Below are 15,856 nucleotides of genomic sequence, written 5' to 3'. Positions count from 1 at the left end.
GAACACTAGTAGGAGTTGAAGTATGCAGGCCGCCCTTTAATATGTTTTGTAATTTACATTAAGCCTGTAAATCTATGACCCTGTTTTGTTGAAATAACCTTCATTTAGCAATAATACCGAGAATTTCACATGTTTGAATGCGTGGTCAACTTCTAAAAGAATAATAGAACAGCTTAAAAAAACACCCCCAAAAAAGTTATGATATGAGTCGCGTTATGTGAAATCTGGGCTTAATGCATGTGCGTAAAGTGTCGTCTCAAATTAGCCTGTGCAGTCCCCACAGGCTAATCAGGCAGGACGCTCTCTGCTGATATGGTATTTTTAGTTTCAAGGAAGTCCCTCCTTACCAAAAATCATGTTAAGGCGGAAAGTGTCGTCCCTGATTAGCCTGCGTGGACTGCACAGGCTAATCTGGGACAACACTTTCCGCACAAGCATAAAGCCCAGTTTTCTCAGAATGCGACTCATATGAATCATGGGATAAACTTTAACAGACTTGTTGAAATCACAGAGGGTTACGTCCAATACATAGTTTGGTGACTTGTTGAAATCACAGAGGGTTATGTCCAATACATAGTTTGGTAAGTTTGGAATCTTATCAGGCATTTAATCCATCATTCATTTTAGGAAACATTATTTTGGGAAATATTTGCTATAACGCTTATGGAAAAGGCAGTTTTTGTGTTCCAAATATTCAAAACACATTAATCCGATCCCAGTAAATATATTTAGTGGAAAAACAACCAAACTCCCTTTTTCTTTGTAAAACATCTAATATCATCCTCATGAAGACAAACTTTTCCTATTTTATCAGTGATTTTTTTCTCTGAACAACCTCATATTTCATGTAATGGAATATGGAAGTAATAGAATATTCATGGTCAAAATTAATATTTTTAACAATTTTGCACAATGCCATATGAAAATGCACCTATTGTTAAAAAAAAGTTAACAAAAACCTGCCATCTGTACTAGCTAGATTAGACATCAAAATCTTGGTTTAACTTGAATCAAAAGTTATTCACACGCACACCATGGTACGTAAAGCCCTTGCTATAGAAGGAAAAAAGCTCTGCATATGTTCATAATTCATTGTTTTGAAATTGTCAAATAGTTTCCAGACACATTAAGGGTTCATGGATTAAATTGAAAATTTAAAAGATTGATATACAATTAATATATATGTAAGTGAAGAGAGCACTGATTTTAAATCCAGGTTAAATACAAGAAACACAGACGAAGAGATGAGACGAATATCAGCAAAGAACGCGTCGCCTGCATCTCTTCTACCGACAATCAGATAACAGTGGAGCCAGTAAAGTCGAGGCCAAAGTTCGAGAATGTCCTTCAAGTTCCCTACTACAGCTCTGCAAGCATGGTTGGATTGACCAACAGCACTGTATCCGGAGGGAATTTCTTTTCCACACAGATGGGTGAATCAATGAGAACTTCTCACATGTCGCAAGCGAGCATTGAGTCTTCGTTTAACATGATATACGGAGGTGCTCCCATGGAATCTGGGACACGAGTTTCCATGTCGACCATAAACCCAGGCGAGGAGCAGTTATATATTGAGGAGCAATCACCAAAGAGACCGCGACTGGAGAGCAGAAGGCCTGGTGTCATGGCAACACATTCCATGGGGATGAAGGCAATGAGCGACAATGGCGGTTACAGGCAAGGTAGCTGGCCGGGGCGGTTGACAGCTGGTGCCACTGGACCAGGGCATCAATATAATGAACAGAGCTTCTGGGGGGAAAATGTGCCCGTTGTGAGTGCTAAGCCTGAAATTGACACTAATGGTTACTGTTACGAAGTTGAAACTGATTTTCATAAATCTGATGGTAGATACGAAGTTGAAACTGACTCTAATAAATCGGATGGTAGATACGCATATTTTATGAACAATACCGCAGGCAATCACTCAGCAGCGATCTCAAAAGATTCCACAGTCTGTGTAAGGTGTTCCAAGGAAAAGAACCGCCACTGCGTTTGCAGTCATGTGGCACGACTTGTGAATCACCATTCGGTGCTCAGACGGACTCTAACAGCACCTGATATTGAGACAGAGAAGCATTTATCAATGGTTGGATCCCAACTGCTACCACCACCCCCTGTCAGAACAAAGACGACAAAATCGGATACTTTTGTCAGAAGGTGTTCCAGTTCTTTGATAGCAGAGTTGATGGACTGCGATGCAAAACTGAACATTATGGACTTGTACAACTTGCCGGAGCTTTTGAACAATGGTACAACAGACGTCACGAAACTTCTGTGCGATCTCGGTGATAAGGTGGTGGGAAAGCTGGTATTGTGGACAAAAACTTTGCCATTCTTTAAGGAGATTCCTGTTGAGGTTCACTCCAAACTTCTCTCCAGCAAGTGGCAGGAGTTGTTACTGTTCATTGCCACTGCCCACAGGGCAATATACAAGGAGAGTGATGTAATGAACTTTAAAGAGCTGTACTCTCTCAACATGGGCAAACTCAAGGTATACATGTTTGTAATGAAGTTTTTAGTAGTTGTTATGCCCCCGGATCGAAAGATCGGGGGCATATTGTTTTTGGCCTGTCTGTCTGTCTGTCATTCATTCATTCATTGTGTGTGTCCCAAAACTTTAACCTTGGTCAGAGTTTTGCAATAACTTTTGCATTATTGAAGATAGCAACTTGACATTGGCATGCATGTGTATCTCATGGAGCTGCACATTTTGAGTGGTGAAAGGTCAATATCACCCTTCAAGGTCAAAGGTCAAATATATGGCTTCAAAGTGGCGCGATAGGGGGCATTGTGTTTCTGACAAACACATCTCTTGTTTATCTTGAATATACCATTATGTTACTGCCAAAATAATGGTTCACGTAGAGCTGTACAATCAAGTAATGCAGCGATTTTAAGAGCCTGCGTAAAATTTATTTAATCCATTTGGTTGAGTAATAAAAAAGCTTTAAAACATTGAAGAAATTGATAATTAAGTCAGCAACTAAAGTGATTGTTTTACATATATTTCTTCTTTTTAAGAAATGTTGTGTTAACCTAATGGTTGAAAAAGTTAATCCTTTGTAGTTTAAATTAATAATTTGCATTTATTAAGTTTAACATTTTATGATACAGAATGTCACCCATAGCTCTTCGGTAGGGAATTTGCTATGGCCTGTTTTGGGGAGATTTGCAAACAACATTATAATGCATTTAATGGCCTAAAAGTTTCATTAAAAATATACAAAATTATTTAGAAATTATGTGGTACTTGGGAAATTAAGTAGTATTTAGGTATTAAGTGGTAAAATCTAACTTAACAGCAACTAATAAAACCAAGACTTGGTAAGCCCTTCCCTCCTTTACTGCCAAGTCTCGCATGACATTATTCATCGCTACGGCAGTAAACAGCAACTAATAAAACCAAGACTTGGTAAGCCCTTCCATCCTTTACTGCCAAGTCTCACATGACATTATTCATCGCTACGGCAGTAACCTGTTATTTTCTTATTAGCAGGTTTGAGAAATATTTTCAAACTGTTATAATCCAGATATTTTGAGACTGGTGAAAATATGTGGGCTGTAGTCATGCTAAGTCACCAACAATGCCATGTGCTTCCAATATTGAACTCCATTTGCCGTTTTTTGTGAACAATTATTGATATTCAATAATTATCATAAACCTTATATAATTTCCAACCAATCATTTGCTTTACATAATTTTCAAAACTCTTATTTTTCTGTGAGTTAAATCAGGTATGTGTATAAGGTTAATACACATACCTGGTTAAATCATATTAAATGTCCTTATATAATTTCAAACCCTGTTAGTTTTCTTTGAGTTATATGATTGTAAATTCAGGCATGTTTTTGTTGGTAACAAGATCAGACAATAAAATAAATGGAATATTGCAGTTTCTCGTAAATAAAGCAATTAATTGTATTACTTAAGTTAGATGTTTTACCCTTAATTATTTAAGCTCTAGTAAAAGGAAATCTTCAATGATGAAAAAAGAAGGGACTTAATGCTCAGTTAATCAATAGCAGTGTAATGCATGTATGTAAAATGTTATCCCTGAGAGGCAAGGCTCATATAGTTTTGTTCGTCCTACCAGTATTACCTGGAGCAAGTGTTGAAGTGCGAGTTCAAGACGGGCCAACTGGAGAGTGATCTAGGGGAGATAATGCAGCACATCACTGAGCTTATGCATGGCTTCGTCACCATGGCAATATTGCCTGAGGAATACGTCTGCATGTTGGTGCTACTGTTTCTCAATCAAGGTATTTACGTGTGGGCTTTGTATTTATTTCCGTTTGTCCTCTTTTCACAGAATACATCACAAAATATTACAGTTTTCTTTAAACATATTTGCCCTCTTAGTTCAGAATCTATTTTAACACATTTTTAATTATGGAAATTAGTCATTTATGCCATTCTTTGAACAAGTGGTGTAAACAGAGAATAATGGTTAACATTGATCAGTAAATGTAGAAGGTGGCGTTAATAGCCCGCGTGATAACTTACAATAATTTATTCAGTCACGATGCATTAATTAATATTTGTTCCAAGAACGGAATAATACAGGATTGGTGTAGTGTTAGAGAATCTTAGTAGAATTCAAGAAAAACATAAATTAATTAAGATTGATTTAAATGTTGTTTCCTGGAGTGATTTAATGAATGAATCATTCTAATAAAATTGTTTTCAGTTGTTAAGAAGAAAAATACCATGTAACATGAGATTTTATGAACGCTGCTAGTGGAAGTTTACGTGTTGTATCACACCAACACCAGTGTTTATGACACTGAAACTGTTGACACAAGAAAAAAAAATTGCGTAGCAAGTTAAGATAAAATGTATAAGATTGATGAGATTATTTGTTATACATTATTATATATGGAAACTAAAGTACAATAATAAAATATGGAAATCTAAAAATGGAGTTGTCTGGTCTGATAGGCAGTTATGCGGGTTATGTCTTGTGGAGCAGCTCATACTTTTAAGAGATATAGACAGATAAATAAAATATATCAATTTCATGTATGTTTCTTTTCACAGAAGATGAAGACAGGCTGGAAATCGTCAGTCATTTCCTGGAGAAATACTGCATGGCCCTTCGCGACTTTGAACTGAGCAAAGACCCCAATCAGGCATCACGTTTCCATGAGCTTATCAAATGGGTGCCAAAGGTGCAGGCTGCTTCCGCTCTGCTTATCAGCAGCAAGATGATTCACCTCCCCTTTTTTCTGAACTGTTAATCCATTTATGCGTAGTGGACTCTCCCATCCTTCTAAATTGGATCAATTTATTTCCAAAAATAGGGATGTCTAGTTAATTTATTTCTATATTTAGAATATTTCGTAAAGAAATTCCTTTAAGCAAACAGCGCAGACCCTGATGAGACGCCGCATCATGCGGCGTCTCATCTGGTCTATGCTGTTTGCCAAGGCCTTTTTTCTAGACGCTAGGCAAAAATTCGTTAATCAGTGGGTATTTGATATAAACGTTTACAAATACATGTAAAAAAATTGTTATCAAAATACATTGTACTTTATAAAAAATAGGTACAAAATCATATGAAAGTCTTTTCTTACGTTTCTTAATTCTTTTATCATGTTCATTAAGACTTTCACAACGTTTTTACTTAATTGCTTGAAAGAACAAGCTAAGTCTTATTATTATCATTAGAATTTACTTATTTGTTGCTTGTTTTATTTAATGAAGGTTTGTTGTTTTTTAAATATTTAGTTTTTCATTTCTGTTTACCGTTATAATTAAACAGTAAGATTTTCTTTTCTTCTTTTTTTGTTTATGAATAAAACAAAGCATAGCCTCTTTTCCTGTATATTCGGCCACTTAAGAGTGAAATTGACTTGCTACTGACTGAAAAGATTTTCAGCACAAGTGAGACATTGAATTAAACATTTTATATCTTCCTCACAAAAGTATGGCAAAATAATTTACAACACAGGTATTTCCTTAGTAACAGGCCAATTCTAGGTTGGCACCCTAGCAACCCTGATGTGTTGGTATCTTTCCTATCAATCTGTTCAGTCATCATTTTTATAAGAAAACAAAACTTTTTAAGTAATTTGGATATAAATCATTAAATAAATATTCTTATAGACTAATAAACACAAAAATACTGTAAAAAAGTGAATATTTTCAGAATTATTGGTATTTACACAGCATGTGTCGCTGATTTTACATTATTTGTACCTAAATTTAATTTTTGCCTAAAAATATCTAAAATTCACATGGTTTTAACCAAAATACTACATCAATGTTATAGATTTTTTTAAATAAGCATACTAACTTAAGTGTTATCAGAAATATGTCATAATTACCAAAATAAGGGGGTCTCCGAAATTATAGGGTTGGATGAATAGATAGGAAAGAAGGCTACGTGTTTTCAGTTTGTGCTGTTGTTTTGTTTTGAATTGTACATATACTTTTTTCATTGAATTACATGTACCAGGTACATCTTTGTATAAATCTCATTGTATTTAAGTAATGCTGTTGAAACATGTTGCAATACAAAGAAGCCTGAAGGCCCATCTTTTTCTCTTACTTTAACTTAATCATAAGTTTCACTAAATTTTGACTCTTTATAATAATAAAAAGAATACAAAGAATGTGAATGATTTTATGTTTGAAGACAATTGTTATGAACTATTTTACTTCTTTTGAATGCTTATTGATCATTAGTCTGGAGTTATTGCATGATTAAGACTTCAAGTCTAAAAAATTAAAATTCATGTTAATGCGAGTTGTTCATAGATTTTGGCCTTTTTTTCAATGTTCATTAAATTCCTAAACTTGCTAGATTTATACATCAAAACTATACAGCTATACTAATCAAAATAGAATTTAAGAAAGAAAAACAAAGTTTGCCCCACAGACTCAAACTTGTGTCATTTGAAATATAAAACATTTACCTGTCGGTCGCCTTGACTGAAATATTTTACATTACATTTTATATAAGAGATCCATGGTGACACAAAATTCAACAATTACGACAGAAACACTCTGAATGACTTGACCATTTTGCATTTTTAACGCGTTATTATTGTATTGTTTACATTGATGATAAAATGTCCCCAAAATTAATTTTAAGCACATATCCACTTCATTGGTGTTATTTTGCTCCCTAAAACATGTATACAGTATTATTTTATTTTTTGAGTTTGTGACGAAAAAGTAAGACAATTGCAATTTGAACTGTCTGTGAACAAGTCATTTATTCAGCGTACACATATTTTTTTGGTAGGATGTACATGTAACTATATAATAGTGTATGTTTACTATTTACGCTTCTAATGAGAATATATTTACTGAGAATATATTTAGCTCACCTAAGCACAGAGTGCTCTTGGTGAGCTTTTGTGATTGCCCCTTGTTTGGCTCTTGGCAGAGTTAGAAAATGGGTCATGTGGGCACAAAACCGAGGCCTCTTAATAAAATTAAAGAAAAATCGTGTTTTTAATCTAAATGAAACATGAAGAGAACATTTGTCTCAATGGCATCTTGGCTAGGTTTAAAACTGTTTTACTTTGGGTCAAAAACTGGTTCCAATAACACGAAAGGCTGGTAAAAACTCCTAAGAGTGCACATTTGATTCCAACTTTTATGAAACTTGGTTATTACATTTGCCCAAATGATAACTCGGCACAGACCTTACTGGGCCACCTGCGATTGAAAATTAGGTCAACGGTCAAAAATAACGAAAAAGCTTATGAAAACTTGTTTTGCCCAATATCATGAAACTTAGTGAAAACTAGAAGCCACCGATGTTTACAAAATCTCGATGAAACTTGCTCTGATAATTATTTTAAACTTTTTCAGAGCTGGAACTGAAGTTTTAAGTCCTTTGCAAACATTTTGGATCCAGATGAGACGCCACAGAACGTGGCGTTTCATCAGGATCCAAACTGTTTGCTATTCTTATAGTATTCTTTAAGAAAAATTGAAGAACATGCTAATTTAGAACTTCACCAGATGACATTTGCAAACGGTTAAGCAATAATTTGGGATGAGTGAGGTATGGTTTCTGTCCATCGAAATTTGAAAAACATGAGTCAGGATTGTTTTGCGTATGTGGCTATATTGAAACCATTTGAACACTTACAGTATTTACCCACGCAGCGTGAACTTGCTCAGGGGTCATATTTCAGAAACATCTTAAGTCATTTCTTAAATATTTTCACTTAAGTTCAAAATTTCAATTGTTTGTATTTCTTTACAGAATTAAGACATGCATGTTTTTTTTTTGGTATTCCTCAAATAACATTGACATAATGATGTTATTTTAATGTAATTTTCGATGCCTAACTATTACAGTATGAAACGAAACACTTGAGAAAAATTCCCAATTTAAGGATAAAAATAAAATTTAACTTAAGATGCTTCTGGAATACCACCCCAGAACATTAAACTTTGTGTTATATATCTGTCAGAGTTCGAAAATGATTGTGGTTTGTTAAAGAAACATTGCTACCAAATGTAAACAGTTTTATTTATACGTCTGCTGTGAAATCTTTTGAATATTACTTCCTAAGAATAGTCTAGTACCTCAAATTTTCTGGTGAGCGCCTAAGGGCCTTTGGCCTTCGTGTTCTTGGTATATACTCATTTATTCCATTATAGACTCATGATTTTTGTGTTAGGCATTTGCATGAATAACAGGTATATCGTTTGTTCCAATTCTGAATTGTATTATATTTTCGTATACAGTTTATTATAATGTGATTATGTTTAAGTCCACTTTGTGCTTTGTTGAACATAAAACGTTTTGCATAATTGTTGAATATTTATTATAGTTTTGTGATATTGCTTGTTTGTGCAAAAAAAGCGATAAACTTAATATTGTTATAAATGTCGTTGTTACATTATTATGTAAAATGTTGATAAATAAATAGTAAAATTATGGTTGTGTTTTTAGTTTTGTTTTTCATAATGTTTCACAAATAGTTAATAACTCTATTGACGTCATACTTATTTTAAACCCCCAAAATGGAGGCGTTAAGCATTGAACTTGTTCTGCCGCCTGTACGTTCGTCCCGATCTTGTGGCACTCAACTGAAACTTATTAATTAGCAAGTTTTCTATCAAATGTCCATAGAAGCATAGATCGTAAAGAAATGAATTTACCTGCGACCAGTTATATGTTATAAATTACAAACGTTTTACTGTAACAGAACTTTTTTTAAGATAATTGGTACAGAAAATACACGTCGAATATCTTTTTAAAGATATTTCTTGTTATATTTGATCGAGAATGTAACCCGTCTCCCAGTTTCGCTTAATGGGTAAAGTTCCCCACGGGTACTACATCCCCGTGCCCCAACATTTTTCGTACCCAATTTTGTTTCGTACCCAAATATTTGTTCGTACCAAATTTGTTTGTTTCCATTTTTTTTTCGTTACTAATTTTTTTTTCGTACCTATTTTTTTTGGCATAATTTTTGTACCCAAAATTTTCGTTCCCATTTTTTTCGTACCCAAAATTTTCGTACGCACATACACAATTGTGGTGATGTAGATAAACTTAAATTGATGCTTTTTATCCATCCTCTTCAAAAGCATCGTCACACCAGTACTGTCAGTACTTTGATATCCTCTTGGGACTTTGATAATGTGTCGGTCCCTCTATAACTGCCTTGCGGATTTCTATTCGATTTGCACAACTGATTAACCCATTTATGCCTAGTGGACTCTCCCATCCTTCTAAATTGGGTCAATTTATTAAAAAAAAATAGGGATGTCTAGTATATTTATTTCTATATTTAGAATAATTTTTACAGAAATTCCTTTAAGCAAACAGCGCGGACCCTGATGAGACGCCGCATCATGCGGTGTCTCATCTGGGTCTAAGCTGTTTGCCAAGGCCTTTTTTCTAGACCCTAGGCATGAATGGGTTAAATTAGCAATATATCAATGGATTTTGAAATTAATTGACGCATTTGTTCAACATCAAAAGACGACGTGTCGCTTGTAACATCTCTGCCTCGACCGCAAAGGGCAAGGCTACACTTCAAGGTGAAAGTCATCTTTGGTCATAAATCTTTTTCAACATTCCAGTTCCGCCAGTTTTGTTCCATACATATATGTATATGAGACGTGCTATGTGAAAAAGGGGTTATATGGATGTGCGTAAAGTGTCGTCCCTGATTACCCTGTGGAGTCTGCACAGGCTAATCAGGGAAGATACTTTTCGCTTATAAGATATTTTTCTTTTAAAGAAAGTTCCTTTTTAGCGAAAATCCAGTTATGGCGAAAAGTGTCGTCCCTGATTAGCATTTGCGGACTGCACAGGCTAACCTGGGACGGCACTTTAAGTGCATGCATGATACCCCCTTTCACAGAGCAAGGCCCATATTGAAATTACTTGGAACAAATGTTAATCATCATACGACGATGTGTCGCTTGTAACAATCGTCTCTCTTCTTCAAAGGTCAAGGTCGCTCTTAGAGTTCAAAGATCAAATTTGGGTCAAAAACAGCGAAAAACAGTCTGTCATTAGAAATGACTTTGCTATATATGGATGTTTTCGTAAGAACTTAGCGCAAACGATATCCATTATAAGACGACATGTCGATGTTACACTTGTCTCCCCTACTTAAAGGTCAAGGTCACGTAGAGTTCTAAAGGTCAAATTTGGCCATAAAACAGCTTGACCATGATGCTATTATTAGACAACTTACCACTTATGACTAACACGAGGAAGCGGCAGTTCGTGTGTGCAAAGTTTGTCCCTACTTCAGAGGTCAAGGTCAAATATGACTACAACCAGCGAAGAAAACTGGGGTCTTTTTCTCGCAGGTGTTATCATTTATGAAACGCTGGACTTGAGGGACACAAAGGCTATGAACCATTCAACTTATCAACCAATATTGACCTAGCCAGAATAATTTGTCTTATGTATAATTAAAATGTCAAGATTTAGAACGCATTATTTATATATTATTATCAAAATAAATCTTTCCTGTTTATGTTTCTCAATAACAATTTGACGACACAATTTATGTTCTTCAGTTATTTTCATCTGGACTCTTAATTGCTACAGTTACATTTTAGTTTCACAGAAATGCAGCGTAATTTAATGAACTTTTTTCTTTACAGAACGACCTTCACAAATGTCGAGGTTGATCCGTGTGTCACATGTTTGGTTTGTAATTTGTGCAATGTGACTTTTCCGAAAATATCTGTCATTGTCACTAACAGCATCGAAGGAGAAAGAATAAATGATTTTTCATTTCAAATAATAACACTTGTAAGATGGTATGAACCTTCTTTTTAGTGAGTACTGTCTCAATATTTAACAAAGTCGATTCATATTACAATACTAATATGTATTACATAAAAACTACTTCTACTACTATTACTACTATAACTACTACTACTGCTGTTGCTGCTGCTGCTACTACTACTATTAGAACAACTACTACTACTACTACTACTACTACTACTACTACTACTACTACTACTACTTCTACTACTACTACTACTACTACTACTACTACTACTACTACTACTACTACTACTACTACTACTACTACTACTACTACTACTACTACTACTACTACCACTACTACTACTACTACTACTACTACTACTACTACTACTACTACTACTACTACTACTACTACTACTACTACTACTACTACTACTACTACTACTACTACTACTACTACTTCTACTACTACTACTACTACTATTACTACTACTACTACTACTACTACTACTACTACTACTACTACTACTACTACTACTACTACTACTACTACTACTACTACTACTACTACTACTACTGCTACTTCTACTGCTACTGCTACTGCTACTGCTACTGCTACTGACTAATACTACTAATGCTACTAATACTAATTGTTTCTTTTCAGCACCTCGGTCGAGCTCTTTTAGTTCATGTTCGTTTGTGTTCTTTCTGCTTTTGATTAATTTATTCACACATATTTACTACAAACGCCCAATAACTACAATTACTTGTGAGTTCCAAAGAAATAACCGTTACTTATGTGACAGAGTGTGATGGAAATCCAATGCTATTATTGCAACTGATGTGTTATTCGCTGAACTATTTTCTTCTCAGAGCGACCTTCAAATGCCAAGGTCGTTCCGCTTGTCACATGCTTGGCATCTAATTTCTGCAATGTGAGTTTCTCAGAGAATGTCTGTAATGTCGATAAATGGCATCTCAGAAAAATAACAAAAACTATTGTATTACATTTAAAAAAAACTTTTGCAGATAGAATGATTATTTTATATGTACGTACTGAGTCTCAAACTAGAACAATGTGGATACTTATTGAATTGATTAGGGACATGTGGCCTTTTACAAAACACCACCACACACTGTCACATTTAAGCTCGTATTAGACACTTTGTATAATTAATTAAACTGGAATAATAACGTTGTAACGGTTAAATGTCTACAGTTAATGGAGGAGAACCATTATACATAGTTTATCTTATTCATTTTCGTAACTACTACTTCTACTTTTTATACTACATTAGCATTTCACGAATTGGTTTAAAAAACATTTTTAATTGAAATACATGTAACGTTGCACAATTTATTGGCTATTAACTAGTGATTTAGAGTAAAGAGAGCGTCAAGTCAATGTTGCCGTGGCGTAGTGGATAACGTGAGGGTTCGATCCCCACTGTGGGAGCGTTCATTAGATCTTCCCCATAGACACCAAGTACTGGTTCTTGTCCCAGGAAACGGACTCGAGAGCGATTTAAATAAGCCTAAATAAGCTTTCTATACAATCCAGCTAAAATAAATAGGTTTTAACTTAAGCTCTGTAAGCAATATTGAAAAATATATTAACAAAAACAGTGGTTTAATAGCCGATTAACAACGATAATGCAACAAATACAAACTCTTAAATTACTTGACGCGAGTGAAAACAATTGTACAGTTAAAATGTACTTTACTTTTTAATACATCAACGAGTAATTGTTAATTATATTGCACATTATATTGAGATTTATTTTCGGTTTGTTAATTGGACATTTTAGCCGATAATGTATTTGTTTGTTTACGAAGAACTCCGCGCATTTTATCCACAAATCAGATTTTACTACATAGCATGTTTTTACATATGTCTCAAAAAAACATTTAAGCGCACAGTTTTCCTTTTATTCGCTACCATCGTTTCCATTCGGGAAACACAGCTGGTACCGCTAAAACTGCTTTTTTCGAGTTACTAGTATAATAAATACACGGATTCTTGACGCGTCCCTTCTTGTAAAAGCAGTTTGCTTATTTGCTGATTTGATTTACGTAGAAACAAACTACGACCAAGGACGTCAACCGACATCACGTTATTTGATTCTATTTCCGAAATGTGACAGAGTCATTATTGAATTCTCTTAAAATAAGGCTAACGCACGCGTCTTGCACGTGCGTGACTTTCTGGTGGCGATCCATAAATACACTGTAATTTTAAAGAAACGTTCTTTCGTATCGTTAAAGTCCAATAACCACAAAGTGTATTGATGAACATTGCAATGTATATTCCGCGTGTTTTTGAATGTCTCAATATATGAACACCATTTGACATGTCGATTTACGTGCTTCGTGTTTCCTAAAATTATTATAAGGACTTCACGACTAGTGTTACAATTCTCTGTTAAGTTAAAAACTTTATTTGAGCTCGGTTGCATCCAAAGTCTATACTTTGTTGAGACACTCTTGAGTCCACCTCCTGGGAAGAACCAGTACTTCGTGTCTTTGGTAAGTGGTCGTAGAGTCTAGAGATGACAAAATGACCAGCCTAAACGTGTAATGCGACCGGGATGAGATTGGAATTCACGAGCCCATGATCGACCCACCGGCGTTCTATGAACTGACCTATATTGTTGATTAATAATAACAAACCCATAATGGTATAGTAATACCTTTAGTTCATAACAAGTGCAATAATGAAAATAAAGTGGATGACTATGCAGTAGTTAAACAATTCTAATATAAAAAAGAATGTATATGTACTTATGATATTGCTTTGCTATAATATGTTTGTTATTGAAGTGTAAAATAAAAATAATTTAGGTTTTTCAAAAAACAGTGCCATAAGTACTGCCTTAGCATGAAATAAAACAGTTGTTTGTTTTCACTAACCAAACTGGCATATATTGTTGTTTGTCCCAACCGAAAACTTTTTAATATTTATATTTTAAAGTGTTTTGTCATTTAAAGCTTAATTCCATCAGTTTTAGCTGCATTGGATAATACTCAAAAATACGCTTTTACATACTAAGAGAGATATGCTAACTGCAGTTTATATTTGTCTCTCTATATTTTGCTGACTTAAACAAGCGTTTGTCAGACAAATAACACATTACATATTTTAGTATATTTAATGCGTTTTTCAGACCTCCGTGTGCATTTCAAATCTCTTTAAAATTACAACGTCCTTCTTGTTGAAAACATATATTTTATTCTCAATCGCGCATTTTGCACAGTATATATATATATATATATATATATATATATATATATATATATATATATATATATATATATATATATATATATATATATATATATTTATCATCACTATGTGAGTAAACGGCAATAAATATCAAAACACATGATTTCTTTCTCGATATCCGTTAACAATGAAGTGCAAAATCAAACGCCTATGGAAACACATTCGTGTTAGTTGGTTGTAATAACATGCCGCAAATGATTCTAGTTTGCGATTACATTATACGCCCTATAAATTCAAAAACGCCTTTGTAAGCAAAAAGGCCGCGATTATAAGTGTATGATTTCTTGTCTAAGAATTATGTTTTCTTTAATTGGTATCAGACGTCTCTAAGGAAGGTCGAGGTTGCCAATGTCACGTTGAAAATATCCAATATTGCAAACATGTGACGCCTACTTGGAACATGAATACTATATGCAGAAAGAACCCTGGCATTTATGAAAGCTATATTGGGTTTTATTCAGACACTCATGCTCATGTCTTCAAATGTAAGAAGGTTGAATATCTGCTCGGAAAAGTCGTTTATGCTTACTGAGGCGACCGACCTTGAGTTTAAGTGCACGAACCAAACGTTTGAAGAATAATTGTTATTTGTTTAGGTCTTGTATTTCATGGACAAGGGCAAATTGAGATTGTTGAGATATATCCTTAATTATGCAGCAAAAATTGCTTATTAACATTAAAGTTAAAATCATCTACACGCGTCCTGTACCTTACACTGGAATCAAAAGTAAATCAAGGCATGTGGATAATTAATAAAGACTGTCGACGACTTATCAGAAAAAAAGATATTTCAACGAACACACACTTTATTTAACCTAACTTTAACAGCATAGTTTGACAAGTAAATCTTGAAACAAACACACTTAAAAGCTCTCCTTTTTACGCTCATGTTGTTCATCAAAACCTCACACAATTGCTATTGATGTTTTTTAACGAAGCATAAACCAAAAAAACGTATTCAATGGAATTCAAATTTATAATGCACAATGAAGCAATTGCTTATGTGAATAAACATGGCCTTGTTGCAAAAAACGAGGTGAATAAAACAGACTTTAAAGTGATGCGAGAAAATATACATGCAATTAATTGAAAAACTAATACATTAAACGAATACTAAGCACACGTGTAGTTTATTTTAAATTTATTTATTTAGATTCGTTTTTTAGCAGTCACATAAACAACCAAACTGTGTAATATGGATCTTTTACACCCAATATTGCTGCTTCTTCCTTTATTTGCACGATGATGATCTAAAATATTAACTATATGATGCGATATTCTTAAATCTTTTTGTAAAAAGAAGGGATGTAGTTGACACTTGTAGGTAATTTGCTTTCATTGTTCCTCAAAAAGTTGTAAC

The 15,856-nt window shown here is 34.2% G+C and overlaps 1 protein-coding gene across 3 annotated transcripts in view; it reads left to right on the top strand.

Annotated features, from left to right (window-relative positions):
- The window catches only part of LOC127837953 (uncharacterized), a 29,305-nt gene extending 20,398 nt beyond the window's left edge, over positions 1-8,907 (top strand). For 2 of the 3 annotated variants that reach the window (XM_052365426.1, XM_052365424.1), the window contains exons 5-7: positions 1,217-2,491; positions 4,095-4,260; positions 5,039-8,907. In XM_052365426.1, the coding sequence (XP_052221386.1) occupies positions 1,217-2,491; positions 4,095-4,260; positions 5,039-5,238 (1,641 nt within the window). In that variant the 3' untranslated portion in view covers positions 5,239-8,907. The remainder of the gene's footprint in view (positions 1-1,216; positions 2,492-4,094; positions 4,261-5,038) is intronic. The other variant, XM_052365427.1, reaches the window with a different exon arrangement.
- Positions 8,908-15,856: the final 6,949 nt, after the last annotated feature.

Source organism: Dreissena polymorpha, chromosome 7 (genome assembly GCF_020536995.1).
Source record: "Dreissena polymorpha isolate Duluth1 chromosome 7, UMN_Dpol_1.0, whole genome shotgun sequence".
NCBI lineage: Eukaryota > Metazoa > Mollusca > Bivalvia > Myida > Dreissenidae > Dreissena > Dreissena polymorpha.
Note: the sequence above shows the minus strand (reverse complement) of the source record. Positions and strands in the feature narration are given on the sequence as shown.